The sequence below is a fragment of the Hipposideros armiger genome, unplaced genomic scaffold, assembly GCF_001890085.2.
Source record: "Hipposideros armiger isolate ML-2016 unplaced genomic scaffold, ASM189008v1 scaffold_1051, whole genome shotgun sequence".
Lineage (NCBI taxonomy): Eukaryota > Metazoa > Chordata > Mammalia > Chiroptera > Hipposideridae > Hipposideros > Hipposideros armiger.
In genome coordinates, this window is record NW_017732401.1 from 306,980 (window position 1) to 334,726 (window position 27,747).

Below are 27,747 nucleotides of genomic sequence, written 5' to 3' on the forward strand. Positions count from 1 at the left end.
TGTCTCTGAGTACGTGATTATCAGGAAGCATTATCAAGCGTGGTGTAGTGACGTGTGTTTACATGGAACTCATTACTCAGATCTTAAAACGTAGCTACTTTCTCCAATTAAACCTTTTTATTGTAATATATTAGCAAATATTTTTTAAGAAATGAAGATACACGTGAAAGCCCTCTCCCCAATCTTATTTCTCTCTGCTTTTTACATATGACTAGTCTTGACAATCCATGTGTTCTTCTAGATCTTTTTGTGTGTATTTGACATAATGTATGTATAAATAATTATATGTACTGGTATGTTTTTATTTTTATAAATGGGATCAGCTATATATAAATATTGCTTTTCAAATTATTCTGTGTTAAGATTTTTTTTTTACCGCTATTTATAGAGGTGTCTCTTTTTAAGAAATGTTTTATTGTATAGATGGCTGTTTAATGGTACTCTAATGATGGGTATTGAGAATGTTTTCTATTTCTCAAAATAATGTGTAGTGCCAGTGCTGCTGCTGCTAATAATGATAATAATAATAATAATAATAATAATAATAACTTATTCTAAGTTTTCATATATCATTTCATTTACTTCTCAGACAAATATTAGGTACAGACACTGTTTTTAACTTCCGTTGTATAGATAAGGAAAACTCATTGAGAGAGAGAACTTGTCCAAGTTCATTTATCTAGTAATTGGTAGAGCCAGGATGGAAGCTGAGGCAATCCTATGTGCATCTTGATGCAACACAGTCTCTCTATTTGTTATTGGCTGATATCTGTTAAATCGATGAAGACTGTTTATTACTGGACATCCCATATTTTTAAATAAAATAAGCAGATAAAAGTAAATATTGATACATGATTATAAAAGAAATATGTATTTATTGTAGTATATTTGGAACATACAGAAGCCTAAATGGGAATGTGAAAATCCCTTGAAATCAAACCACAAAAAATCCATTATTATTATTATTATGGCATTTCTATGCTTTTTATGAGGGGGAACTTTTTAAAATTAATTACCTTCAATATTTGTGATCTGTAGAATTGGCATGATGGAGATTGGCTTAAAGATATACATAGATTACCATTGTTTCTCTTTTTCTTTTTGCTTGGTGAAGATTTTCATGCTAGTTCATAGTGTTTTTGATTTCTTTAACAAGTTTATAGAATTAGGTACCAGTGACACCAAAAATCAATTGAACTTCTCTTGCATGGGTACCTTTTGATCACACAATTGTTCCATTTTCATCCTCTCTGTGCCATTATGAGTTTTTAATGTATTTCTTGGTTCTTGTATTACTGGATCACACTACTCAATAAACCTTGGAGATGTGAGCCAGTATTTTCCCCCTAAAATGTGTCTGTTGATTTTTCCATAATGATTTTGCTGTTGCATTGCAAGGTGCTATGTTGATCCTTTTTTGAGAACATTTACAGTTTGATAGTCTTAAAATATTGGAAGAAGAAAATGATTTCTTTATATGTATTCTGATCATTTGAAGCTGTATCATGTAGTATGTTAGAATATGTAATTTTTCTAATGGGTTTTTTAAGGACATGAATTTTTTAACCAGTGGCCATGAATTTTAAACAACAAAAAACAATTAGTATTTAAAAAAATACTTAATTTATTTTATAAACATTACTTTGTAGGTATCTGTAATGCGTGATGAGGAGAAATTACTGAGGATTAAATTTAATGAACTGGAGAAAAAGAAAAACCAGTGCTCTCAGGAAATAGATATGAAACAGCGAACTATTCAGCAACTCAAGGTAACAGTTTCGTTTTTAAAGTAAGGCAATAGTGATTTGCTTTTAGTGAAGAGAGTATGGAAAGGAAAAAATAGTAACTTTACAGTGGAGATGACTGGCAGATAGCACCTTAACCATATGTTCAAGGATAGCGTCACCAGTGGGAAGTCATATTGGTAACATGTACTTCCTGATGGAGGTGACCAGAAGGGTACATCTTTTTTGTGCTATTCTGCCCCTAAATCCATTACCTCAGTCTGATCATGAGAAAACATACAAACCCAAACTGAGGATTTCCTGCAAAATACCTGACTAGTAGAAAGTGTCAATGTCATTAAAGAAAAGCTACTGAGGAACTATCACAGATTGGAGAGTAAGGAGACATGATAACTAAATGCAGTGTTGTGTATTCTTTATGGAATCCTAGAACTGAAAAAGGACATCAGTGGAGAAGCTAGTGAAATCCAGTTAAAGTCGTAGTTTATTAATAGTTTTATACTGATGCTAACTTTTTTTCCATACAAAAATTATTGTTTGTGTGTTCTAAATTACAAAGCTTTGAGACTCAGCCACTTGTTTCTCTGCCCAATGTTTTGGTTTTTAAATAAATATACCATAGTAATAGAAGATATTAGCATTAGGGGAAGTGAAGTGGAGATTAGTTATACAGGAAATCTCTGCTATCTTTGCAACTCTTTTATAAATCTAAAATTATTTCAAAACAAAAAGTAAAAAGAAAATAAAACTCAGGTCTTATAAAAATTATTTTTTGAAAGGACACTTAAGCAAAATCCCTTTATAAATGGTTATATTTTACTTGACACCAATTAATTGGATAATGCAACAATAAAAGAAAAGTTGTTTTCTTGGCACGTTGCTTTTTTTTAATATGTAGATTTCATTTTTATTTTATGAAAGTTTTCTTAAATTAGTTTGTTTTTGTTTTTGTTTTTTGAATTGGGGAATTGGGGGGGAGAACAGTGTTGGGGAAGGGGAATATTGTGTTTTTCCAGCACCCATCAGCTCCAAGTCAAGGTGTTGTCCATCAATCTTAGTTGCAGAGGGCACAAGCTCGGCTCCAAGTCCAGTCTCTGTTTTCAATTTAGTTGCGTAGTTCACTACCCCATGCGGAAGTCGAACCGGTAACCTTTGTTGCACACTGACCCACCTAGCCTCCCTTTGGCAGCCCACTGCTGCTCAGCTCAAGGTGCCATTCAACCTTAGTTGTGGGTGGGCTCACAGCCCATCATCCCATGCGGGAGTCAAATCCGCAACCTTGCTGCTAAGAGCATGCGCTCTCACCATCTCAGCAGCAGCTCAGCTCAGGCGCAGCTCACTGGCCCATGTGGGAATCCAACCTGCGACCCTGTTGCTCAGAGCTTGTGCTGTTAACCAACTGAGCCACTCAGCCGACCCTGCATGTTGCTTTTAAATAATGAATAGTCAGGTGTAAATATGTGATTTATGTTTTTAACTGAATATCATCCTAATAAAGCAGCGTGTACTTTCATAATAGGATTCAGAGATTTCCAGGTTCTGTAATGATTCATTCTAAGACTTACAAAATGAGGAGATGGTTCTGAAGTTAGATAAAGAGTGAGGTTGGATTACCTGATAGATTAAAACTAGAGTTGGAGTATTTCCAATGCCCATAATTTAATCTTGCCTATTAAGGACCTGATTACTTTCCGAACCTTCCATCTATTTTATACCTAGAGGAGATGGAGGGCCCTAATTTTCTGCATTTGAATTTATTAATGGGCAACTGTTTCAATGGTTTTTCTTGTTCTTTTGTTAAATACATAGTAAACCTACATTTCTCTGTTCTTGCTTTTTGTGATGTATAAGAGAACACAGTAGCTAAAATGTTAAGTGAAATGACTGGGCAGTAACTTTGAGGTAGGTTAGAGGTATAAAGTTATTATTATTTTTTTCTTACTACACTTTCACCCTGCCCTTTTCTCCAAGGTGAATGAGACTTGGAAGCTTGAGACTAGTAGTCAGCCTTATGGGAGACAGATTTCAAGCCTAATATTGAACCCTGTTTTCAAGTCCCACTGCTAAACATTGTGTTTGTTCCATTTGCATTTAATCCATATTCTTTCATTTTACAGGAGCAGTTAAGTAATCAGAAAGTGGAAGAAGCTATACAGCAGTATGAGAAAGTATGCAAAGGTCAGAAACCAACCTTGACTTCCTGCACTAACATGACTGGCAAAATAGTTAGCTGTAGTAACAATTGGTTTAGCATTTTCCTTTGAAAATTCTAAAGTAACATACGCTGTAACTTTGTCAAAAGACATACGTTTAATTCTGATGAGTAACTTATCCATGTAAAGCTTATTCTTGGAAAAATAAAACATTAAGAAATATTCAGTCAAAGCTAGGTAATGACCAGGATTTTGTGAAAAATAATGACACTCAAAGTTACATAGGTCACAATGAGTGGCATAGATTTCTAGAAAAATCATGTGAAGAATATACTTCAAGTAAAATGTCTTCTAAAATTTAAAAATGAGTTTTAAAAGTTTTAAAAAACCTTTTAATACTTCAGGTTCAAGGTATATGTGCTGAATTATGCTTTTTAAACCTATATTGATTTTTGTTTGAAATGTTATGAAAATAGCTTTGTAGATGATATAGATACATATTTCTGTTCCTAAAACTACTCCGATTCTTCTCATCCCCATCACTCACCTCTTAACACAACATTGCATTTTCAGTTCTTGAAGCTTTCCCTGTCTTCTACATTTCTATTTAAATACTGAGTGCCATTCACTTAGCTATCTTAATAAATTCTTTTTTCAAAAAAATTGAGATATAATAACATATACTATAAAATTTACCCTTTAGAAGTATACATTTTAGTGGATTTTAGTATATTCACAAGGTTGTGTAATCACTCCCACTATATAATTCCAGAACATTTTCATCACCCCAAAAGAAACCCTGTACCCATTAGCCAGTCTCTGTCAACCACTAGTCTACTTTCTGTCTCTACAGATTTGCCTATTGTAGACATTTCATGTAAGTGAATTCATACAATATATGGCCTTTTGTGTCTGACTTCTTTCACTTAGCATGTTTTCAAGTTTCATCCATATCGTAGCATGTGTGAGTGCTTCATTCTTTTTTATGACCAGCCAATATTTTGCTGTATGAATAGACCATGTTTTTTATATCACGTGATGGATATTGGGATTGTTTCCACTTTTTTACTTTTATGAATATTTGTGTGCAGGTTTTTGGGTGAACGTATGTTTTGGATTCTCTTGGCGTTATCTGTCTAGGAATGGAACTACTACTGGGCCATATGGTAACTCTGTGTTTAACTTTCTGAGGAACTGTCCAGTTTTTCCACAGTGGCTATACCAGTTAATGTTCCTACCAGCATTTGATGAGGGCTCCGCTTTCTCCACATTGTTACCAACACTTGTTATAGTTTCATTCTTTAAAGTTATAGCTGTCTTTATTAGTTTCCTAGGACTGGTGTAACACAGTACCATAAACTGGGTAGAAATTTATTCTCTCACAGCCCAGAGAGATAGAAATCCAAACTAAAGGTATTGATATGCTCCCTTTGAAGGTTCTAGGGAAGAATTTTTCCTCGTCTTTAATTTTAGATTCTGGTGGTTGATGGCAAGCCTTTGAATTCCTTGGTTTGTGTCAGCATAACTCCTATTTGCCTCTTTTTTAGCATGGCCATCTTTCCTCTGGGTGTGTCTATATCAGTGTCTATATCAGTCCCACATGACTGGTGTCCTTATAAGAAGACAGACATTTGGACAGACACACCTTCTTATAAGGACACCAGTCATGTGGGACTCAGGGCCCACCCTCATCCAGTAGGACTTTATGCTTAACTTGATTACATCTGCAAAGACCCTATTTCCAAATAAGGTCATATTCATAGTGGGTGGACAGGAATTTGGGGAGAACACGATTTAACCTAACATTCTGGTGAGTATAAAGTAGTATGTAATTGTGGTATTGATTTGCATTTCCCCAATGACTAATGATATAGGGAGTCTAGTCTTGAGCTCTTCACCATTTGTATAGCTTTGGAAAAATGTCTGTTTAAGTCCTTTGCGCATTTTAAAACTAGGTTATTTGTCTTTTTATTATGGAGTTATAAGCATTCTTTATATATTATGGATACTAGACCCTCATCAGATAAATGATTTGCACATGTTTTCTCCTATTTTTTGGGTTTTCACTTCCTTGATGGTGTCCTTTGATATGTTAAAGTTTTTAATTTTGATGAAGTCCAATTTACCTATTTTGTTTTGATTGCTTGTGTTTTAGGTGTCATGTCTAAGAAACTGTTGCTTATTCCAAAGACATCAAGGTTTTATGCTAAGAGTTTTATAGTTTTAGCTCTTATATTTAGGTCTTTGATCCATTTTAGTTAATCTGTTTGAGTATAACTTTGTATGTTGTGGGAGGTAGGTGCCTAACAATTCTTTAAAGCATATGGAGACCCAGTTGTCCCAGCACCATTTATTAAAAAGTCTATTCATTCCTCCATTGCATTGTCTTTGTACCTTTGTTGGAAATCAGTTGGCCATGAATGTAAGGATTTATTTCTGAACTCTCAGTTTTGTTTCATTGATCCTTATGCTGGTGCCACACTGCATTGTTACTGTGGCTTTATATAAGTTTTGAAGTGCGATGTGTGAATTCTCCCACTTTTGTTTTTCTTTTGCAAGATTGTCTTGACTATTTTGGGTTCCTTGCCTTTCTACATGAATTTTAGGATCAATTTGTCAGTTTCTGCAAATGAGCCAGCTGGAATTTTGATGGGGGTTGTGTTAATCTGAGGACCTATTTGGGGAAATTGCCAACATAACAATATTAATCATGAACGTGGGAGATAGTTTCATTTAGCTAGACCTGAATCTACATAATTATTTTCAGTGTTTTTTAACTTTCAGTGTATAAGTTTTGCACATCTTTTGCTAATTTATTTCTAAATATTATTTTTGTAATGATTTAAAAAATGGAGTTACTTCCTTAATGCCATTTGGATTGTTCATCACTGATATGTAGAAATAGAATTGATTATATTGATCTTATATCCTGCAACTTTGCTGAACTAGTTTATAAGCTCTAGTAAGGTTTTCTTTTTGTGTGTGTGTATTCCTTGGGATTTTCTGTATATAAGGTCATGTCTTCTGCAAACAGATAGTTTTACTTCTCCCTTTCCATTCTGTTTGCCTATTTTTTCTTTCTTTCTTTTCTTTTTTTAAGATTGTATTGGGGAATTGGGGAAAGGGAACATTGTGTTTTTCCAGGACCCATCAGCTCCAAGTCTAGTTGTAGTCCTTAAATCTTAGTTGTAGAGGGCACAAGCTCAGCTCCAAGTCCAGTCACCGCTTTCAGTCTAGTTGCGGGGGGTGGGGGGCATAGTCCACCATCCCATGCAGGAGTCGAACTGGCAACCTTGTTGCACACTGAGCCATCTGGCTGCCCATCTGCAGCTTGCAGCAGCTTAACTCAAGGTGCCATGTTCAATCTTAGTTGTGGAGGGAGTAGCCCACCATCCCATGTGGGAGTTGACCTGGCAACCTTTTTAAGAGCATGCACTTTCACCAGCTGAGCCACACCCGGCTGCCTGTTGGCAGCTCAGCTGCAGCTCAGCTCAGGCACAGCTCACTGGCCCATGTGGTAATCGAACCTGCGACCCTGTTGCTCAGAGCTTGCGCTCTAACCAACTGCATTACCCGGCTGGCCCAATAACTTTTTTCTAAATCTCAAGATTTGTGCTTATTAATAAGTATTAATAGTTAATGTTATAAAATTGTGTTGATTTTGTCTGAAATGATTTCATCCATTCTTCAAATCATCCAAGTATCTATCTGTACATCAGATATTTACTTGGTGCTTCATCCATGCCTGTGTCATTCTAGGCATTGAGGATACAGCAGTGAGCAAGACAAAGTTTCTGTCTGTATGGAACTCCTTTTATAGTTAATAAAAGTGTATTTTAATCTTAGAAGAGCTCAAGAGAAATTGGATATCTAGATGTAGATGTTAGTAATATCTAAAATGTCCACCCCAAATTTTTAGATCTAAATGTTAAAGAACAAATAATTAAAGACATGCGAATGACACTGGAAGAACAAGAACAAACTCAGATAGAACAAGATCAAGTGCTCGAAGCTAAATTAGAGGAAGCTGAAAGACTGACCACAGGTAAAACAAGGTTGCTTAAATATCTTGATATATGCCTCTATTTTCTTATTTTCCTAGATTTCTTTTCTTTTAAAGTAGTATAGCATTATCTATGTAAAATTGTAAACAGTAAGGAAGGAATAGGAACATGTTCATAATAACTGGATGATAACTGGCAGTGTTCCCCTGACTTTAAGAATAAACTTTCAACTGAGTTTTTTTGGGTTTTTTTTTTAAAGATTTTATTGGGGAATTGGGGGAGGGGAACAGTGTTGGGGCATTGGGGAAAGGGAGCAGACAAGTTGCTGTTCTTTGGTTCTTTAGTCTAGGACGTCACCTCACTGGCCCATGTTGGTATTATTATTGCGCTCTTCCCGGGTGAGGCAGATGGGTCGCCGGCCTCTGGACGGCCGCTCACAGTGGCTCTTGGCAGCTCACACTGGCTGCTGGCCGCTCATGCTCAACTGAGTTTTAACCTCTGACTAGCACTTAGTAGCTAACATCTTGTATGTATGTTTATCTCAATAAATACTCTGATTCCATCCTTCAGAATACCATCAATTTTTCTTTTATTTTTGAGAACTATGCTGTTAATACTGAAATGCATTTATACTTTATACTTTGAACACTATTCAGTGGGTTCCCTAGAGGTCCTAGATCCTTTTGGTACAAACTCTTAAAAGTGCAGCTCTTAGTATAGCCTTAGTTCTGTCATGGTCTGTGCTCTTTTTCTGGGCTCTGCTGATTCCTGTCTGTATCCCATGTGACATTTGTCTCTAAATGCTATAACTTGTGCATGTTCTTTAAAAAATAATTTTGCATTTTCAAATCAGAATTGGAAAAATTGAAGGAAAAATGCAAAGATCTGGAAACCAAAAGTAATCAAAGATCAAGTAAAGAATTTGAGGATAACACAGACATACTTAGTAAAAAGCTCAGTGAGCTTCAAGATGAGTTAAAGGTATGATTTTATGTATGTATGTATGTATGTATGTCTAAATATTCGCTGTACTTCTCATGAGAGGAGAATTCAGTCAGTATTTTATAATTAATTTAGATATGGGTAAAATAATTCCTATGAAGTGTTAATATATTACTGTTTTTCAGTATACATTGAAATTACATGGGGAGGAAATTCCCAAGATATAAACTACAATTGCTAATGAAAATACAGTCTTCAATTTCATATTTTATATATTTAATATTTAAATCACCATGTCTTATGTCTTTGTACCTATTTTTCTACTCCTTAAACGTCTTACTCATCAAATACTGCTGTGGAGAAGATGACTTAGGAAAATTATTTTTATTATTGTAGATCTTTTCAATGTAATTATTAAGTTGGAAAAGAATAGAGTTGTATTTCTGGACACTGGAATATATTTGAAGCCATACTATATAGAAGATATTCCATTTTGTGTGTGTGTTTGTTTTTTTTATGTTCAACTCTAATATACCATGTATAGAGTACAGCATATAGGGGAATTATTTTTAATGCGATTTACCAAATACTAAAAATTTTGTACATTAAAAGTTACATTCATAACTGGATTTGAGATTGAAGGAAACATAAAGATTTTGAAAAGTTCGCTGCATCTAAATTATTTTCTTAAGTTCAGGCTATGCAATCAGATACTGAACAAACACAAAGAATTTGTTATTTTCTTTTATAACAAGTATATATTCTAGCATTTACCCTTTCCATTGTGAAAACCCGGAAGCAGCTAGAGCAAAGTAAATACTCCCTTAATTATGAAAAAAATACATTAACTATATTGAGAATGTTCATATTAAGGATATTGGTATGTTTTGCATTGTCCTCAATGATGCAATTACATATCTTACCTTTGTAATCCTGGAATGTACTGCCATAGTTCATCCAGTACAGTCGTTTTAGAAGTTTTTACAACAGTGGAATATATCTATGGAAGCCACTTTGAAAGTTACTGATTAACTGCAGTATCTGTTCAGCTGTTCTATCTGATAAATGTTTGTCCTGTTGCACACTTCATTTGGCATCCTGTATACCCAGGAATATTTTCTTTTTGGAACCACACAATTAGAAATGACCGAGTTTTTTTTCACAAACCGAGTCTTTTTTTTCTGGCATTTAGAAAGACTTGGGTCTCTGTAACTCTTTCAGAAATTTAAATTGTTTATTTCTTACACTCACTGATGAAGGAAAATCTTAAATAATGGACTTAATAGCAGTATGGTTTATAAAGAAAATACTGTTTAGGAAAGCAAACCAGCAATGTTCATTTTGTAATCTGAAACTGATCTTGTCATTGTTTAAAGAAAATCATTTTTAAGTTTTTAAAAACTTTTAAAAAGGTAAAAAGTGATGGAGTGTATGGAAATGGTATAAAAAAAGACTTATTGACTACTTCTTAAGCATGTGATAGTTATTTGTACTTTTTATATATTATATAGGAATCTGAACAGAAATATAAATCTGATAGAAAGAAATGGTTAGATGAAAAAATGATGCTTATCACTCAAGCAAAAGAAGCTGAGAATCTACGAAACAAAGAGATGAAAAAATATGCTGAAGACAGAGAACGTTGTTTAAAGCAACAAACTGAAGTGGTTGGTAGCAATTATACTTTCTCTTTGATGTATTTCACCTACTTTCTTCTTTTTTTTAAGATTTTATTGAGGAATTGGGGGAGGGGAATGGACAAGTTGCTGTCGTTTTGTTCTTCAGTCTAGTTGTGGAGGATGTTGCTTCACTGGCCCATGTTGGTATCATCATTGCGCTCTTCCCAGGTGAGGCAGTCGCTCGCCGGCCATTGGATGGCCACTCACGGTGGCTCACGGCAGCTTACTGCAGCAGGGGCTGCAGCCTACACCATCGACGGCAACTCACGGCAGCCCAGCTCCAGGTTGAGCTGTTGTTCAGCATCCTAGCTATAGAGGGCAGTGTCACTGGCCCTCATATGTGGGATCCGAACTGGGGCCCTCTGGCGTCCCAAGCCAGCTTTCTCCTTTCCCACGTATATTTTCTTTACAATCATACCTGCGATATATGTGTCTGCCATATTTAAGAAATAGGTTGTTGATTTTTGAGCTTTCAAAATTGTAATATATAACAGTAAATAAACAAAACAAACATAGTTCAGTCAATTATTGTAAAGCCACTTAACTACCACCCAGTTCAAGAAATAGAACATTACCAGCGCTAGCAGCCTCCTCTTTTACTTCTTTCCCAATGGCAATAACTGTTCTTTTAATGTTTTAGCTTAATGCTTTAGTTCTGACCACTTTTGAATTTTATATAAAAATGGAAATATACACAATGCATTTGTTTGTACCTATCTTTTTCCACTTAGTATTATGTTTGTGGAAATCATCAAGTTTTGCATGTAGCTGGAGTTAGTCCATTTTCATTGCTGACTATTTCAGCATATGACTGTACCACAGTCTATTCATTTTAATGTTGAAGATACGTGGATTATTTCCTATTTGGGGCCGCTGAGTAAATTCCATATACATTGTACGCATTTTCTCTTAGTGCACATGTGCGTGTATTTCTGTTGCATATTTAGCTAAGAATAGACTTGCTAGATATAGGATGTATATATGTAGAACTCTAGTAGAATGCCACACTGACTTTCAAAGTAGTTGTACCAATTGATGCTCCAAGTAGTGTTGTAGTTGCTATATATCCCTATCAATATAGGGTGGTGTCATTCATTTTTTATGGCTTTGATAAGCTTTTCCCTAATTACTAATGAGGCTGAAGATGGTTTCATTTGTTCATTGGCTCTGCTTAAACATGTCCCTTTGCCTGTTTTCTCTTGGACTGTCTAGCTTTTTCTTGTTGGTGTAGGAGTTGCTTATACTTTCTGGATAGGACGGAGCCCTTTGTCCCTAATGTGTTGCAAGTACCTCCTTTCAGTCTTTGGTTTACTTTTTTACTCTTATTACCTTTTATGAAGAATACAAGTTCTTGAACTTATTTTAGTTCATTTTCCTAATCTTTTCCTTAATGAACCCCTAGGACATGAAGATGTTCTCTTAATCCTGTTCACGGTTTTACCTTCCATATTTAGATCCTAGAAACACTTTTTGTGTTGGAGTGAGATGGGGTAAACGGGAGGAGAGGTTGCTTGCTACCCCAAAATATGCCTCTTTGGGATATTGATTATTTGAGGCTGGTTAATTTTAAGAAACATCGGACCCAGAAGAAGCTCTGAAACCAAGTAGAAGTTACACTTTCTAAAAGGACATTTACAATTATGAGGGATATTTCCATTTGTAAGAGTGCTTTTCTCACTGTACCTGGCCTGCTATCTCTATGGATGGAAAATGCAGGATTTAAATCTGCATAATAATCTTAACCCTGTTCACTGTTCTTTTCCTGCTAACCTCCCTAAACTGACTCTCCCTAAACTGAAAGGAGGCATTTAAGGTGATAGCTTCCACCATTTCAGCAAGTTAGTGTTCTTGGGCCTCTCCCATGTACGTAGGAGATATGCATGTTGATAAATTTTAATTGTTTTTTCTCCTGCTTATCTGTCTTGTGTTAATTTAATCTTAGTCCAGTCAGAAGAACTTGAATGGTAGAGGGTACATTTTACCTGCCTGACATGGGTCAAGGCTAGGTTTTTTTGTTTGTTTGTTTTGTATTTAATGTGGATTACAAATTTTCCTGGTAGTGTTTATTGAAAACCTTTCCTATTCCCACTTCTCTGCAACTTTTATCATAAATCAATTATCCAAAAGTTAATTTTTATATATGGTGTGAGATTAGGGTTGGGGGATATTTTCTTTTCATTTGACTTTTCACTTCTTCCAGCACCCTTTGTTGAAAAGACTGTCCTTCTTCCATTGAATTTCTTTGGTATTATTGTAGAATGTCAATTGGCCATACATTTGTGGACCCTTTCATCTGTTCCACTGATCTCTATCATTACACCAATATCCTGCTATCTTGATTATTATAGTAGGCTTGAAATGACAGGGAGTGATTGCTCCTACTTTGTTTTTCACTTTCAAAATAATTTTGACTCTCCCAGATCATTTCCATATAACTTTTAGAGCCAGCTTTTCCCTTTCTACACACACATACAGACGTGCACACACCTGCCTGGATGTTGATTGAAATGTCCTTGACTCTGACAAGAAAAAAGTTCTGAAATGTTCTAAATTAAAATTACAGCTGCCAGAGAGTGAAAGAGAACATTTATAGCCTGTTAGTAATAGCTGTGGGCCAGCTCTGACAAAAGACTGCTCACATTCCTATAGATCTGTTGGAATTTAGGATTAATTTCCAGGTGGCTCTTTCCAGTTATCCAAGACAGAATAGCCAGATGGCCCTCCCAACTCCACAAGCCTCTGCCATCCTGACCCCAGGAGCCTCTGCTTCTTATTTACACATGAGCCTTCCAATATGCTGCCAACAGCTAATCCACAGGAGCTGACTCTGCTTGTCCCAGAGCTGGCTCACTTCAGCTTTTCCCACCCCCTGTGTCTGTAGGTAATACAATCCTTTCAGAACAGCCTACCCACCCCCACCCCCCACCCTGACGTATAAAAACACTCACCTCCAGGCCTGCAGACATGCTGTCTTTTCACCTAGCCATGCTGCGGGTGGTTCAGATTTCATGCCCCATGACCAGTCTTTCTTGCTATCTATGGCCTAGTAAACCCTTTTAAAAAAGACTTAGAGCTGTGGAAGTTAAAAAAGTTTAACTCTATAGGTCTATTTGGGGATAATTGACATCTTAAGAATATTGAGTTTTTTGATCCTTGAACAGATTATTTTTATTTATTTAAGTATTCTTTAATTTCTTTCAGCAGTGTTTTATAGTTTTTCATGTGTAGGTCTTACACATATTTTCTTTAATTTAGCACTATTTCATGATTTTTTAACCCATTGAAAATGGTATTTTTTATTTTCATTTCTTTTTTTTCTTTTTTTTTATTGGGGAATTGGAGGATGGGAACAGCGCTGGGGAATTGGGGGAAGGGGAACAACAAGTTGCTGTCGTTTTGTTCTTCAGTCTAGTTGTGGAGGACGTTGCTTCACTGGCCCAAGTTGGCACCATCATTGCGCTCTTCCCGGGTGAGGCAGATCAGTCGCCGGCTTCTGGACGGCCGCTCACAGCGGCTGCTGGCCGCTCACGCTAGCTGCTGGCTACACACAGTAGCCCATGGCAACCCACTGCAGCAGGGGCTGCAGCCCATGCTGTTGCCAGCGACTCACAGCAGCCCAGCTCCAGGTTGAGCTGTTGTTCAGCATCTTAGCTGTAGAGGGCAGTGTCATTGGCCCTCATATGTGGGATCCGAACCGGGGCCCTCTGGCGTCCCAAGCCAGTTCTTAACCAACTGAGCCACTCGGATGGCCCATATTTTCATTTCTTTTGTTCCTATTAGTTTTGTGATTTGTTTCACTGTAATTTTACCCTCTTGTTTCCCAAGTATTGGGGAAATGCTGGTATTTAAGAGCTATAATTTTTTATTGAAAGAAGTGACCAATACGCTGATGTTTGGAATGAGGTGGGCATGTGGACATTAAATATATATAAAGGCATGTATTTTGTTTAACAAGTACAGTGAATGTCTTACCTAGACTTGACTATGTAATCTATTTTGAATCTTGTTCACAGTTGTGTTTATTGTGTTATTTATAATAAAAATGCCAAATAATTTTTAGCTACATGTTTCAAGATTTATTTTAACATTTTCTCTATTTTCTTATTAGGAATCACTTACAGCACAGCTGGCAGAGAAAGATAGTAACCTTCAAAAGTGGCGAGAAGAACGGGATCAATTGGTTGCAGCCTTAGAAATACAGCTGAAAACACTGATCTCCAGTAACTTACAGAAAGATAATGAAATTGAACAATTAAAACAGATCACATCAGAGGCTTCTAAAACAGTCAGTAGAATCTTGTTCTTTCTATGCCTTTTTAAAAATTGACAGAAACTTTTCAAAATTATTTGATTAACTCTTAAAGGCTAAAAAACAAAAAAGCAAGTTTCAGTAGATCAGAGGGGAATCAATTTGAAAAGTTATTTAGTTATTTTTTATGAATTTTGAGTTCTCAGAGTTTATCTTATTATTATTTCAGAGATAATAATGTCTTTATAATAGAGTTGTGAAAATTAACTACTGCGAGCATTTGTAAAGCAATATAGTTTTTACCACAGTAAAAGTCAATACATGCTATTATCCCTCCATTATGAATTGATGATAATGGGTAGGTGACATAGGAGAGATATTTGACTTTTGATGGCAGTGATGAGAAGGCCCACATTGGAATTTATCAAGTTTAAAAATGTAATCTGATATTTCTTTATAGATCTCTTAAGTGGGGTTTAAAAATAGCACATACCCTATGACTGAGAAAGTGGGATGAGCAATGTGCAGCAAGAAAAGGTTTAGTTATCGATATGGTCTCTTCTACTGTAGTGCTCTATTGCATTTCTAAGATTCCTCTCATTTTTCAAAGTTGTGTTACCAAAGTTCAAATTCCAACTCAGTATAGACATCTGTTTCTCTCTTTCGTCATCTGGAAAACAGGAATAATGATTTTTGACACATCTGACTCAGACTTACAATGAAAGTAAAATGAGAGAATATATGTAAAACTTACCTTGGAAGTTGAAAGGAATCTTTCAAATTCTCTTTATGTAAGTCTCAGAAGAGGCCAGAAAGTTGCCCAGTCTTTCCTGAGTCTCTGAGGACGAAAGAGAGGAGCAAAGAGACTTACTGGTCACTGGAGAAGTCTTTCATTACTTCTCCTATTTAATTCACCCAAATCTTGATTTTATATTTTTTAGGTGAAGTGTTTTTTAATTTATTTTCTGTTACAGTGGCTTATTGCTTTAATATTTCCCTTACTTTAGGAAAAAGAAACGATGGAAAATATCAAACCCAGACATACGAATTCTGTGGATCTTGATGGAGTTGAAACTGAACCTCAAACAACAAGTTTTGAAATTTCCAGGAATGAAGTAGAGGTGGGCATTTGGTAACACAGCCCACTTTTTTACCCTCTTTACCAATGACCATTAATTACCAAATAACACATGCACATATAATTTAATCAATTCTAAGTACTGTGATGTCCAATTAGCTGTATGTGCTCTTGGCTATGGGAAGGAGAAGAGAGGCTTTTGAAAGAGATGAGATTGTTTGGGAGATTAGTTCTCCAGGTATTCTTTTCCTCTCAATGATATTGATCTCAAACAGCAGGTCTGTTAATATAAACAAACTTGTTTGTTAGAAATAGGAAATCCCACAGAAAGATAAAATACAGATGATTATTTACCCTCATAAGAGGTGTTCCCTTTAATTAGCATTCTATGAAATAGTATTTTTTTTGAAATTATACCCATTTAATAACTCACCAAATATCAATAACTCACAATGAATTTCCTTAATTTGTAGTGTGCTTAGGGTTCTGTGAACCACTTGGGATAATATATTCTCAGGTTACTTATAAAATAGATAAAAATTCTATGTCATTTAAAGTTTTGAAGATAAAATTACTTTTAAAATTTTTTAACACATTTATTGGGATCCATGTTGGGAACCTTGCTAATTGCTGAGAATACAGACATAAATAACACATGATTATCACCCTCAAGGAGTAAAGAATCTATTTAGTAAGACAGATATGTAAATGACTGTCTTGTTTGACCTTACTTTGTGGGCTAAGTGTTATGGAGAGAGTGCGAAGAAGAAACACTGACTGAGGAATACCATGAGTTTTGCCTGAGTGGTTGTGGATGTGGATTAGAGAAAATAACATCATCTTGGATCTTGAAGGTGAATAGAATTTTACCAAGCAGAGAACAGGAAGAGGACATTTTAATCTGGGGAAATAAATGTGTCATTCCTTTTCTCTTGGTCTTTCTTGGATAGTTTTTGGTAGTTTCAAATAATTAGCGTTGACCTTAGGGACTAATATAAATCATATCATTTGTAGAAAAGATTGAAGTTGACCCATAAACAAGATTAATTCTTGATTGCCCAGGCAGTCACATGCGGAATGCTTATTTCTCTACAAATTTATATATGCTGTCCTAAAACATCCTGATTCCAATTTCCTATTAAGAATTTCAACAGTTATTATATATTACACAGTTTTAGAGAATGGTATTATTAGGTTATTTTGTATATATTTTGTTGCCTTTATGAAATCAATATGCTCCACTGGACTGAAAGTCCTAAATGATTCATTCACATAGCTGTTAGTTGATTCTGGGAGCTCAGCTGGCCCTACATGTGGCCCCTCTTTGTGGCTTGGGCTTCTCACAGCACAGTGGCTGGATTCTGACTTGGGGCATTTTGAGAGGGAGTGTCCTGTAAGTTAATGTTCCAGGAGTACAGGGTGGAAGTTACAAGGCTTCTTATGATTGAGCCTCAGAAGAACCATGAGGATACTTCCACCACATCCTATTGGTCATGGAAGTCCTTGAGGCCAGCCCAGATCACAGAAAGGTGAATGAAACGCCATCCCTCAGTGGGAAGAGTAGCAAAGAATTTGCAGTAAACTTTAGTCTACTATAAAAACTGGGTGCTTTTTAAAAATTCTAGACTCTTTCCTTGGAGAGTTCTGATTTAGTAGGTTTGTGGTAGGGTCCAAGAATGTTTTAAACAAACCTCTAGATCGTTATTATGATCATACATGTTTGGGAAATACTAAGTTTCCCTCAATTTTAACATACCATGTATAAACCTGGAGAGGGTGGATGGTAACTCAGTCTCTCTGTCCTAGCCAGACAAATCTGACCCAAGCACACTTTTTATCTTTTCCAATTCAATGCCTTTAATAGGTATTTAAGAGAGTGAATTCTTTGTGATTTAATAAATTCATATACTGCAAATAAGATTTGTTTTCCTTTTTAATTTTGTTGCAGAATGAATCTGTAGTCCTTGACTCTTGTGAAGTGTCAACAGAAAATCAGACTACTCGATTTCCAAAACCTGAGTTAGAAATTCAGTTTACACCATTACGGCCAAACAAAATGGCAGTGAAACACCCTGGGTGTACCTTACCTGTGATGGTTACGATTTCCAAGACTCGGAAGAGGAAGAGTAATGAAGTGGAGGAGGTAAATAAATACTTAACTGATGAGTGAATTTAACAAGCAAACAGAGCTTATTATTAAGCTCAGTTATAATATATAAAGTTTGTTATACTGCCAAATCATAATTTATGGCGTATTCTATACTCTTTAAGAATATCACTGTAGTTTAATAGCTCCGAAACAAAAACCTTATGGACATTAAAATACATAATTTTTCCCTTATTTTAGTGAAGTTGTGATAGGTCAAATGATTTATTGGAGAGCTATTTTAGTATACCAGTCCTGTTTAAACTTAGTCACTTTGCTTCCAGTGAAAAAGAAAAATGGTTGATAAAGAAACTAGAAAAATTGAAATGGCTAACGTGCTTGAGTATAATCTTTGTTAATTAACTAAATTCTTAGGTCTCTGTCGTCATAACTCTATGGTCTCTTTTAGAAGAGAAGTTCTTTTTCTAACAGCCAGCATATTAAACTTTGGATCTCTGTTTAGTGGTAGGCTAAAAACTATTTACTTCTTCTTACTGCAGCTTCTGATTGTAGTCTTATCAAACCTTCTACCATATCACATAAGCTTCCTGAGCCTCAGTTTCCTCCCTTTTGGAAATAAAGGTTTAGATATGTTTAAAATGCTTCGTTTTTGCTCCATATGCCATAGATACATAATAAATGGTAATATTTATTTTAAAAGTAACTTGTTTTAAGTTTAAAACTAAGTATAAGCTCTCAAGCACAATGATCTTATCTCCAACATTTTTCTTTTTTACTCCTTTAAAGAGTAGTATATTTTCAAGCTGGTGGAAGAGCAGAAATAGTATTAACCATATTCCCGAGGCTCTCTGTCAGGTAATAAATTTGCTGAATGAATATTATTTAGTATATTTTGCGTTACACCTAGAACACCTGTAGAGATTGTTTTGTAGAGCCTTAGTGAATTTTATTCTATAGTTACTTTATATTTAATACATTTTCATTCACTATTTTTTTTTATCATCTATGTTGACTTTTCCTTGATTTATTTTTTCAAGGGAAAAGGAAAATTTGTTGTGTACTCAGAGGGTTAAAATACAATATTTTATTTATTTTACTGTCAGTATATATTCCCCATGTGTATGTCAGAATAGATACACATATTGTATCATGTAAAACTTAAATAATTTTAACTGATTTTGCTAGCTCTTCACTGCTGTAATAAACTGAGGGTTGCAAGGTCCTCGTGAAAACCATATGTATGCATACAGTGTGTATTATACTCCAGTGGAGACTCCACAGAGCTCTTTATTGTAACTCCAAATGTGATGGAGTTAGTCTTTCTTTCTTTGCTTCCCACGATTGTCATCTGTGTTTCCCCGTAAGGAAGTCTGTTCCTCATGACCCTTATGGCTTCTACTTTGTAACGTGAATTCCGAGGTTCAGTCAGGATCTTTGCTCCGCGTCTCTTCTTGCCTTTTCTTTCTTTTTAGTTTATGATCTTTGATACAAGTAGGATTTATACCAGTTCAGTTCAGTTCATATACTACAAAAGGCTTTTCCCAAGATGTCATCATGCCTGTTTAGTAGGGAAGACAGAGTATGTTTCTTAGTTTTCATATTTTAACCTGTGCTTATACTGAAGATTTTTATTTGTTTCTGTTTTTGATGCTGCCAGATTTCAATGAGCGATAGACATAGATGCTTTGCAGGATTTGGGAGTTTGGGGAAAGGGCAGGTATATTGCTGTGCTGTATTTTAAAGATGGGGTTCAGATAAAAGATGTTATCCCTTCTATTCTTTTTCATTTATTTCTCACATAGTTTCATTATATTTGGTGTGTGTAAAAAATTCATACCTTCAATTATTTCGCAGTATATATGTGTTAAATCATTACATTGTATACCTTAAACTTACATATGTTATATGTCAATAGTATCTCAGTAAAGTTGGGGGGGAAATTCATGGTTTCAGTCAGGGTTTCTGAACTTCAGCACAATTGACATTTTGGACTGGATGTCTCTTTCTTTTGGAAGGCTATGCTGTGCATCACAGGGGTGCGTAGCAGCATTCTGGCTTCCACCCTCTAGTTGTCAATAAAACTCCCCTTTCCCCTTCCCCCCAGCACTGACAACCAAAAATATCTTCAGACATTGCCCATGTCCCCTGGGGTCAAAATTGCCCCCAGTTAAGAACCATTTTCTTCTCTTTCCTCTTTATTTATTTATTTTTTTTGAGTTAGAGAAAGAAAACATTTTCAGGAAATTAACCAGTGCTGAAATATATTATTTTTAGGACTTGGTGAAATGTGAAAATAAGAAGAATGCTACACCCAGAACTAATTTGCAGTCCTCTGTTTCTGAGCATAAAAATTCTTCTGACAAAAAGCAACAAAAGGTTTGTCTTTTAATTTGTCCAAATGTAACCATTTTTATAACTTACATTTATAAAGTAGAAGATGAAAATTAAGATGTCAAATTTGATTAGTAATTATCCAGAAATCCAGTTTTGTCCACTTATAACGCATTTATCTTCCATTTCCTATTCATCGAATTCAGCTTAGAATATAAGCTTTAGCTTTTGGCCAGTAGCAAGCACTTCTTGATGTGTTCACTTCTGACTTAGCACTCTGTCATTCATTTTGCCCTCCTCTGGCCCTTTCTCTCTCTCTCTCTCTCTCTCTCTCTCTCTCTCCCTCTCTCCCTCTCACACATACACACACACACCGCCACCACCACCACCACCACTCCCCCCACTCCCCCACCCCCTGCCTTCCCATATACTTCATCCCAACTTCCCTGCCTGCAAATTCATAACCTATGTCTGGCCTTTTTAATTCAACAGTGGCTATAACTATATCCTTCTAACATTCCTCATCAACAATAACAAAAAAATTGTTTGTTTATTAGGTTTCTGTACGCCCATCATCTCAGAAAACATATTCTTTACGGAGTCAGGCATCTGCAATTAATACAAACTTGGCCACTAAGAAAAAAGAAGGAACACTACAGAAATTTGGAGACTTCTTACAACATTCTCCAACAATTCTTCAATCAAAAGGTTTGCAGAAAATTAATTAAATGGCCTTTTATGTTAGGTGTGGGGTGTTTTCTGATTGGTGGAAACCCAATAACTGATTCTTATATTTCAAATAGACATTGTCTTATGGTAGGTGGTGGGAGGGAACATGAAAGCATGATATGCCTGGGTGTTCCCTATGTAGCGGAGAAGGACCTATATTTAAGCAATTGATCCAGAGCAGGCTGCTTAATGTAGTTACAGAGATACAAGCAAAGTGCTGTGGTGATACTGGTGAGAAGCGAGCTGTTCTGATTGGGGGGCTATGGGAAGACTTTACAGAAGAGATGGGATTCAACCTGGGTATTGAACTGTGGGCAGGATTACACCTTCTAGAGGCAAGCACTGTTAGTATCATGGGATGTATTCTTCTAGTGTTTTTTTTCTATGCATAAACATTACCTATTTATAGCAAAAACATATGCTTCTATAAATATCTATTGAGTTTAGTTGCTTAACACTTTTTTCTTCATAATATAATATAGCTATGTTAACACCAATGTATTAATAGCCATATGCTCGTATATACACTCTCTCTGTACATGTATACATAAACACACACATCTACCACATGGAACAGTTTCAGCACAGGTAGAGTACCAGGAAAGTATAGGGAAGTCCAGGCAGTTCTAGGGAGGCATGTAGAAGGTGGACAGATGATTGGAGGGAGGGAGCAGGTGGAGGAATGGGTTTTCATGAGATTACTTGAGTGGTGTCAATAGGATAAACTGGAGACTAGAAGTGAGGAGTTAGGGAGGGAAAGGGACTAAAAGCAGGGGACACTGGAGTCAGATAGGGTATGTAAAAATGCTTTCTGTAAAAACTTACCACAGAGGTTCCCAAACTTTCTTGGTTCATAGTGCCCTTAATAACTCAGTCGTTTTTTTCAGTGTGCTCCTGCACCCAAAGAAACACCTCATAGTTCCATCCATTAGTACTTAAGGCCAAACAACCACTAAAAATTCAGCTTCTGAAAATCCTGCTTGCAAAGATTGGTCATCATCGAAAGGAATGTAATGCATATTATTTTGAAGCTGAACTACCTTGAGCTATGGTCACTGTTCCTATCCAGAGCAGGCTGCTTGATGTAATTGTAGAGATACACGGTGGACCTGTGCTCCTGTGAGTTTGCTGCAGCCAAGCCTCAGTGCACAGTTTGGGAACTTCAGACTTAACCAGACCCATTTGTATATATTTTTTGAAAAAGATACAGTGCATCTTTTCAAGGTCTAGTTTGCATAAGCATAGAAATAATCTGGAGGGACAAATAGCAAACTGTTACATGTCTAAATTTGGAGAGGCAGGACTTGTTATTTTAGATACTTGTGTCTTTTATTAAATTACATTGACTATCACATATATCAAAAGGAAACATGTTTTCAAGGACAGGAGGTTCCCATGTGGTAATTGACGCCCTTACTTGGTAGACTCAGCTTCCCTCCCATACACCTAGTGTGGCGTTTTTAAAAACTTAATTGTAGGAATGTAAGAGATCCCTGTTTTGGATGATAATAACTACAATGCATGTCTGTTGATGGTCACTTGGAAATATAGGGGGAAAAAGGAAGAAAATTGAGATTAGTTCTTAAAATCTGTTGCTCTGCCAACCAGTTAACTCATTAGTTGGTATCACTGGTCTTCCTTTTGCCTATCTCCTATCCATTCAATACGTGGCAGACAGTGATCTTTCAGACTGCAAATTGAATTACTTAAATTTTTGTTTTGTTATCTTTTTCATTAGAATATAAGCTCCACAAGTGCAAAATGTCTGTCTGGTTCACATCCTCAGCTCTCAGAATATGGCCGGCACAGAGTAGTGAGGAGCTTGATGGCTCCAGGCCCAAACCTCTGGTGTATGATTTTTTTCAGGCTGACCCTGGGCAGCTTTACCTGTTAGGCTCATGGGGGAAAGCTGCCTTCCCCACACCAAACTTGGTACACAGCCAGTGCATTGCAGTCTCTGAAGTAAGTTACAGTCAAGGACTCAGGCCAGTGGCCAGCCACGCTCTTACACATACCTGCATTCCTAGCCCAGGTGCCTTCATTGCAGCCTCTTTATTGAGGGGCATTCAGCAGAGAACTTCCTCTGGTGCCTCTGCTGAAAACCTTATGACAGGGAAGTAGAGGGAACCTTGAAGACACCTTTCTCTACCCTAGCTGTGCTTTTCCACCTCTAGCCCTTCCCCCCAGCCTCCAGCCCCATGATCCATAAAACTGCAAATGCACGAGCCTTCGTTTGGGGTTCCCTAGGCAATAAGATGACCCTCACTTCTGTGCTGATCTTCCTGACCTAGACCACACACCATTCCATGGGGAGACAGGGGAAAGAGGCCGTGTGGGAGCTGGTGCTTTCTCAGGTGTAGCTCCTTGCTTAGCTTATTGCTATAAGTGGTTAAAGGCTTGAGTGTTACTTTCATTTTGGCTTGTAACATCTGGCAGCTCGGCTCTCAAGCTCAGCTCAGCCCTTGATGATAGACTCTCAACTTAGCATATTTCCTTAAATGTTTTTTCTCCTTTAAAAAATATAGTTGATAATATGTATATGGATTTTCTATCCAGGAATTTTCCGAAATGGAAGTATGTTTTCTATTAAAACCAAATATGTCTGTTGAAAAAAATAAAACAAATGTACAAAGTAAGAAATTTTAAAATTCTATTCTACTTCCCAGAAGCAATCAACTATTAACAATTTGTGCTCTTTTAGCGCGCGCGCGCGCGTGTGTGTGTGTTTATGTGTTTATAAGGGTTCACAGTTACAAACTACCTTTACTTACTATTCGTTGTGGCATCCTTACATGTCAGTACTAAACTAGATCTACCATTCTATTTTTAATGCTGCCCAGTTCACTATGTATGTATCCTGCTTTTTTGCTTAACAAAGCATAAGCTCATTAAAGACACCTGAGTTTTACTGGTGGTACTATAATTTACCAACCTTTTCACTATTTTGAACACTAGTGAAGTGATATTTATTTGCTTTTTTGTTGTTGTTCTTAATCATCTATTCATGTGTTTATTAGGCATTTAATTCTTTTCTTTGTGAATTGTCTATTCATGTCCTTCCCCATTTATAAATTGTAGTGCTTTTCTTTTTAATTTGGTATGTTTTTTCTTTATTAAGGATTTTAAACCTTTGCAGTTAGAAACTTATTTATTTCAGGGTTTACTATATTTGTTTTCATAGCAAAGAAGATAATTGAAACGATGAGCTCTTCAAAGCTCTCAAACGTAGAAATAATTAAAGAAAATGCATCTCGACCAAAGCGAGCCAAACGGAAATTATACACGAATGAAATTTCTTCTCCTATTGATATATCTGGCCAAGTGGTAAGCTACTATTTTAGTTTTCTTTTTCTTTTTCTTTTTTTATTCTCCAAGTTATTTTATTTTCTTAAATTAGTTTCAGGTGTACGACACATTGCAGCAGTTACACTTTCTCCCCCTCAAAGTGACAACCCCACCCCCCTTTCAGTTTTCTTAAAAGTAAAACTGTTCGTGTACTTTTTCATTCTGAAGCATTCATAACAATTCGAATTTTATAATAGTTTTAGTTTTTATTTTTTAGATCAAATCTCTTGAAACATGCTTTAAATGTTATACTTTTGGTATCAGATGGGTTGAATTCATACTACTTACATATAAATGCAGCATTAATGCACACAAATGTCATGCATTTATATTTATAAACCCATCAGATGAATTTTAATTCCATCAATAGAATTATCAGTATTTAGTAATTCATTTGCTTCTAACATCTGTTCTTATCTTTATCACAAGAGCTGTACAAATCTGGGCCTATGTGCCTGGTAAACATACAGGATTGACGTTCAGTCATGTCCTCCCACTTCTCCTCTAAGCCTTCCAGGTTCTATTACGAAAAAACTGTAGTTTGTCACCCTGATTCTCTGACTCATCCTGCTCACTCAGAACAGGCTGTGCTATTACAGGGAAAGTTCTAATTTTCTAGCATGCTTGCATTTGCCTAGTTGATGAAAGTGAAAATAGAAAAGTAATAAAGGAGAAGCCTCCAACAGGAAGTGGCCAAGAAAAATCAGGGGAGAGTCCTTTTTCAATAGTAGCTGTTAGATGTAAGATAGACACTTAAAGGCAAGTGTAAAGCATAAGGATCAATTAGGACATGCCGTTGGAAGGACTCTTCTCTTGGTCACTTTTCACCATCTGTCTGATTAGTACATAATTTCCTCCCTTGATTGAAATTCTTTCTTGTTCAATTGCAATATAATGCTCTTTCTGCTTTCTAAGTTACATACTTGTTGCTGCAAAAGCTCATTTCTTAAAAATTATTTGAGTCATATGTCTCTGAATATTTCAGCAATTGTTTCAAGCTGCATGTGTCCTGAATTTCATACAGATTGTAAATTGTTTTAATTCTAGAATTACGTAGTGTTCAAAGAATCTTTTATAAAATCTATTACTTTAGGCATTTCTTTTTTGATAGAAGATAGTATACCTATAGTCCAAGAGAACAAAAAATATGTGCCTATTATTTCAATATTAAGCACATTACATGGCTTACTAATTATAAATAATTTTATTTTTATTTATGAAAAATTGTGTAATTGTTAATTTCAGATTTTAATGGATCATAAAGTAAAGGAAAGTGATCATCAGATTCTCAAACGACGACTTCGAACTAAAACAGCCAAATAAATCACCATGGAGAATATTTTAATATAAACTTTATATTCATAATCATTGTAACTTGCCTCGTGACTTTAAAGATAATTGTATATATGATGGAATTAAATCCCTCTGTATATACATTGCTATTTTATATATAGTATAATTTTAATTCAATAAAGAAAATGTCAACAATAAATTTACTTGTCTACTTTTCTGAGGCCTTTTTATAATAGCTTCTTTTCAAACTGTATGTATTTTCCTATTTCCCAGGCATGGGATCATTGAGGATCCTAGATGGTATTATTTTTGTTTGATTTTCTATATATAGCTGCCATAGGTCAGATAATTGGTTTACTTATATTTAACAATGTCTTGCGAGTTGTTTTTACTCTCTCTCTTAGGAAATACAGCTGATTTTTACAATTCTGGATTATAGCTAAGATCCAGGGATTAAGTGTGTACAGATCTCCTGTTGCCAAAATATGTACAGTAGTTCTACCTTAATTGTGGTTTCAGTTACTAGGGTCAGCTGTGGTCTGAAAATATTAAGTCAAAAGTTCCAGAAATAAACAATTCATTAAGTTGTAAATTGTGAGCCATTCTAAGTAGTGTCACAAATCTCGCATGGTCTGGCTTCATCCGCCCTCCATCACAAATCGCCCCACCTATATGTGAATCATCCCTTGGTGCATCATATTCAAGCTGTCTATGCTCCCCGTTAATCACTTAGTAGCCACCTTGGTCATCAGATTGACTGTTGCGGAATCACAGTGCTTATGTTCAAACAATCCCTGTTTTACTTAATAGCGCCAAAATGCAAGAACTGTGATGCTGGCAATTCAGATAGGCCAAAGAGAAACTGTAAAATGCTTTCTTTAAGTTTAACAGTGAAAGTTTTGACTTAAAGGAAGACAAAATATGCTGAGGATGTTAAGATCTAGGGTAAGAAGGAATCTTCTATTAGTGAAATTATGAAAAGGAAAAAGGAATTGCTGGTTCTGCTGTCACACTTCCAACTGCAAAAGTTTCAACCACAATGTGTGGTAAGTGCTTAGTTAAGGTGGAAAAGACATTAAATTTGTGTGTGGAAGACGTGAACGGAAAATGTGTTTCGATCGACAGCATCATGTTGTAGGAGAAAGCATTGAGCCTATACGAAGATGTCAGCAAGGGACCTCCTGAAACGAGTGACCACATTCACATCACTTTTATTACAGTGTATTGTTATAATTGTTCTGTTTTACTATTAGTTGTTTATCTCTTACTGTGCCTAATTTATAAATTAAACTTTATCATAGGTATGTATGTAGCAGGAAAAAAAACAACAGTATATGTAGGTTTGGTACTATCCACGGCTTCAGGTATCCCCTGGGGTCTTAGAATACATACCCTGCAAATAATCCTGAATTCATATAATTTAGAAAAGATCTCGAGTCTTTAATTAGAATGTCTTATTTTTTATAATCTAATAGAGTTGACTTTCTGATTTTTCCAGGACATAGTTCAGAAGCAGAAAGGAAGAAGAGATAGCATCTAGAGGCAAAAAAAAACCCACTGATAGCTAGAAAAGATAGAATTTTAGTACTATTTTTTAATTATTTATTTTCTTCAGTTACAGCTGACATTCAGTATTATTTTATATTAGTTTCAGGTGTATAGCATAGTGGTTAAACACTTATATAATTTATAAGTTATATAAGTGGTCCCCAGATTAGCCTAATACCCACCTGGAACTATACATAATTGCAATATTATTGACTATATACTCTATGCTGTACATCCCCATGACTATTTTGTAACTACCAATTTGTATTTCTTTAGAAAAGACAATTTGTATTTCTTAAGAAAAGAGAATTTTAAACCTGGAGTCATCTTAGGAATGCATTTTTGTCATTTTATAGATGAGACCTATAAAGGTTACTTTCTCAAGATCATACAGCAAGGTAAATTGAGCTTTGGTTTAAAAAAACAAAACAAGGCCGGCCGAGTGTCATGTTGGTTAAGAGCTGGCTTGGGATGCCAGCTCTGAGCAGCAGGGCCCCGGTTCGGATCCCATATGAGGGCCAGTGACACTGCCCTCTACAGCTAA

General features: G+C 35.8%; 1 protein-coding gene across 6 annotated transcripts in view; it reads left to right on the top strand.

The window, feature by feature from the left end:
• The window catches only part of KIF20B (kinesin family member 20B), a 72,955-nt gene extending 47,115 nt beyond the window's left edge, over positions 1-25,840 (top strand). For 3 of the 6 annotated variants that reach the window (XM_019631893.1, XM_019631896.1, XM_019631895.1), the window contains 13 exons: positions 1,650-1,769; positions 3,863-3,923; positions 7,818-7,943; positions 8,756-8,883; positions 10,356-10,511; positions 14,632-14,808; positions 15,780-15,893; positions 17,799-17,993; positions 18,744-18,812; positions 20,232-20,333; positions 20,846-20,996; positions 24,199-24,341; positions 25,608-25,840. In XM_019631893.1, coding sequence (XP_019487438.1) covers positions 1,650-1,769; positions 3,863-3,923; positions 7,818-7,943; positions 8,756-8,883; positions 10,356-10,511; positions 14,632-14,808; positions 15,780-15,893; positions 17,799-17,993; positions 18,744-18,812; positions 20,232-20,333; positions 20,846-20,996; positions 24,199-24,341; positions 25,608-25,685 — 1,620 coding nt within the window. In that variant the 3' untranslated portion in view covers positions 25,686-25,840. The remainder of the gene's footprint in view (positions 1-1,649; positions 1,770-3,862; positions 3,924-7,817; positions 7,944-8,755; positions 8,884-10,355; positions 10,512-14,631; positions 14,809-15,779; positions 15,894-17,798; positions 17,994-18,743; positions 18,813-20,231; positions 20,334-20,845; positions 20,997-24,198; positions 24,342-25,607) is intronic. The other 3 variants (XM_019631894.1, XM_019631899.1, XM_019631898.1) reach the window with 1 other exon arrangement.
• Positions 25,841-27,747: the final 1,907 nt, after the last annotated feature.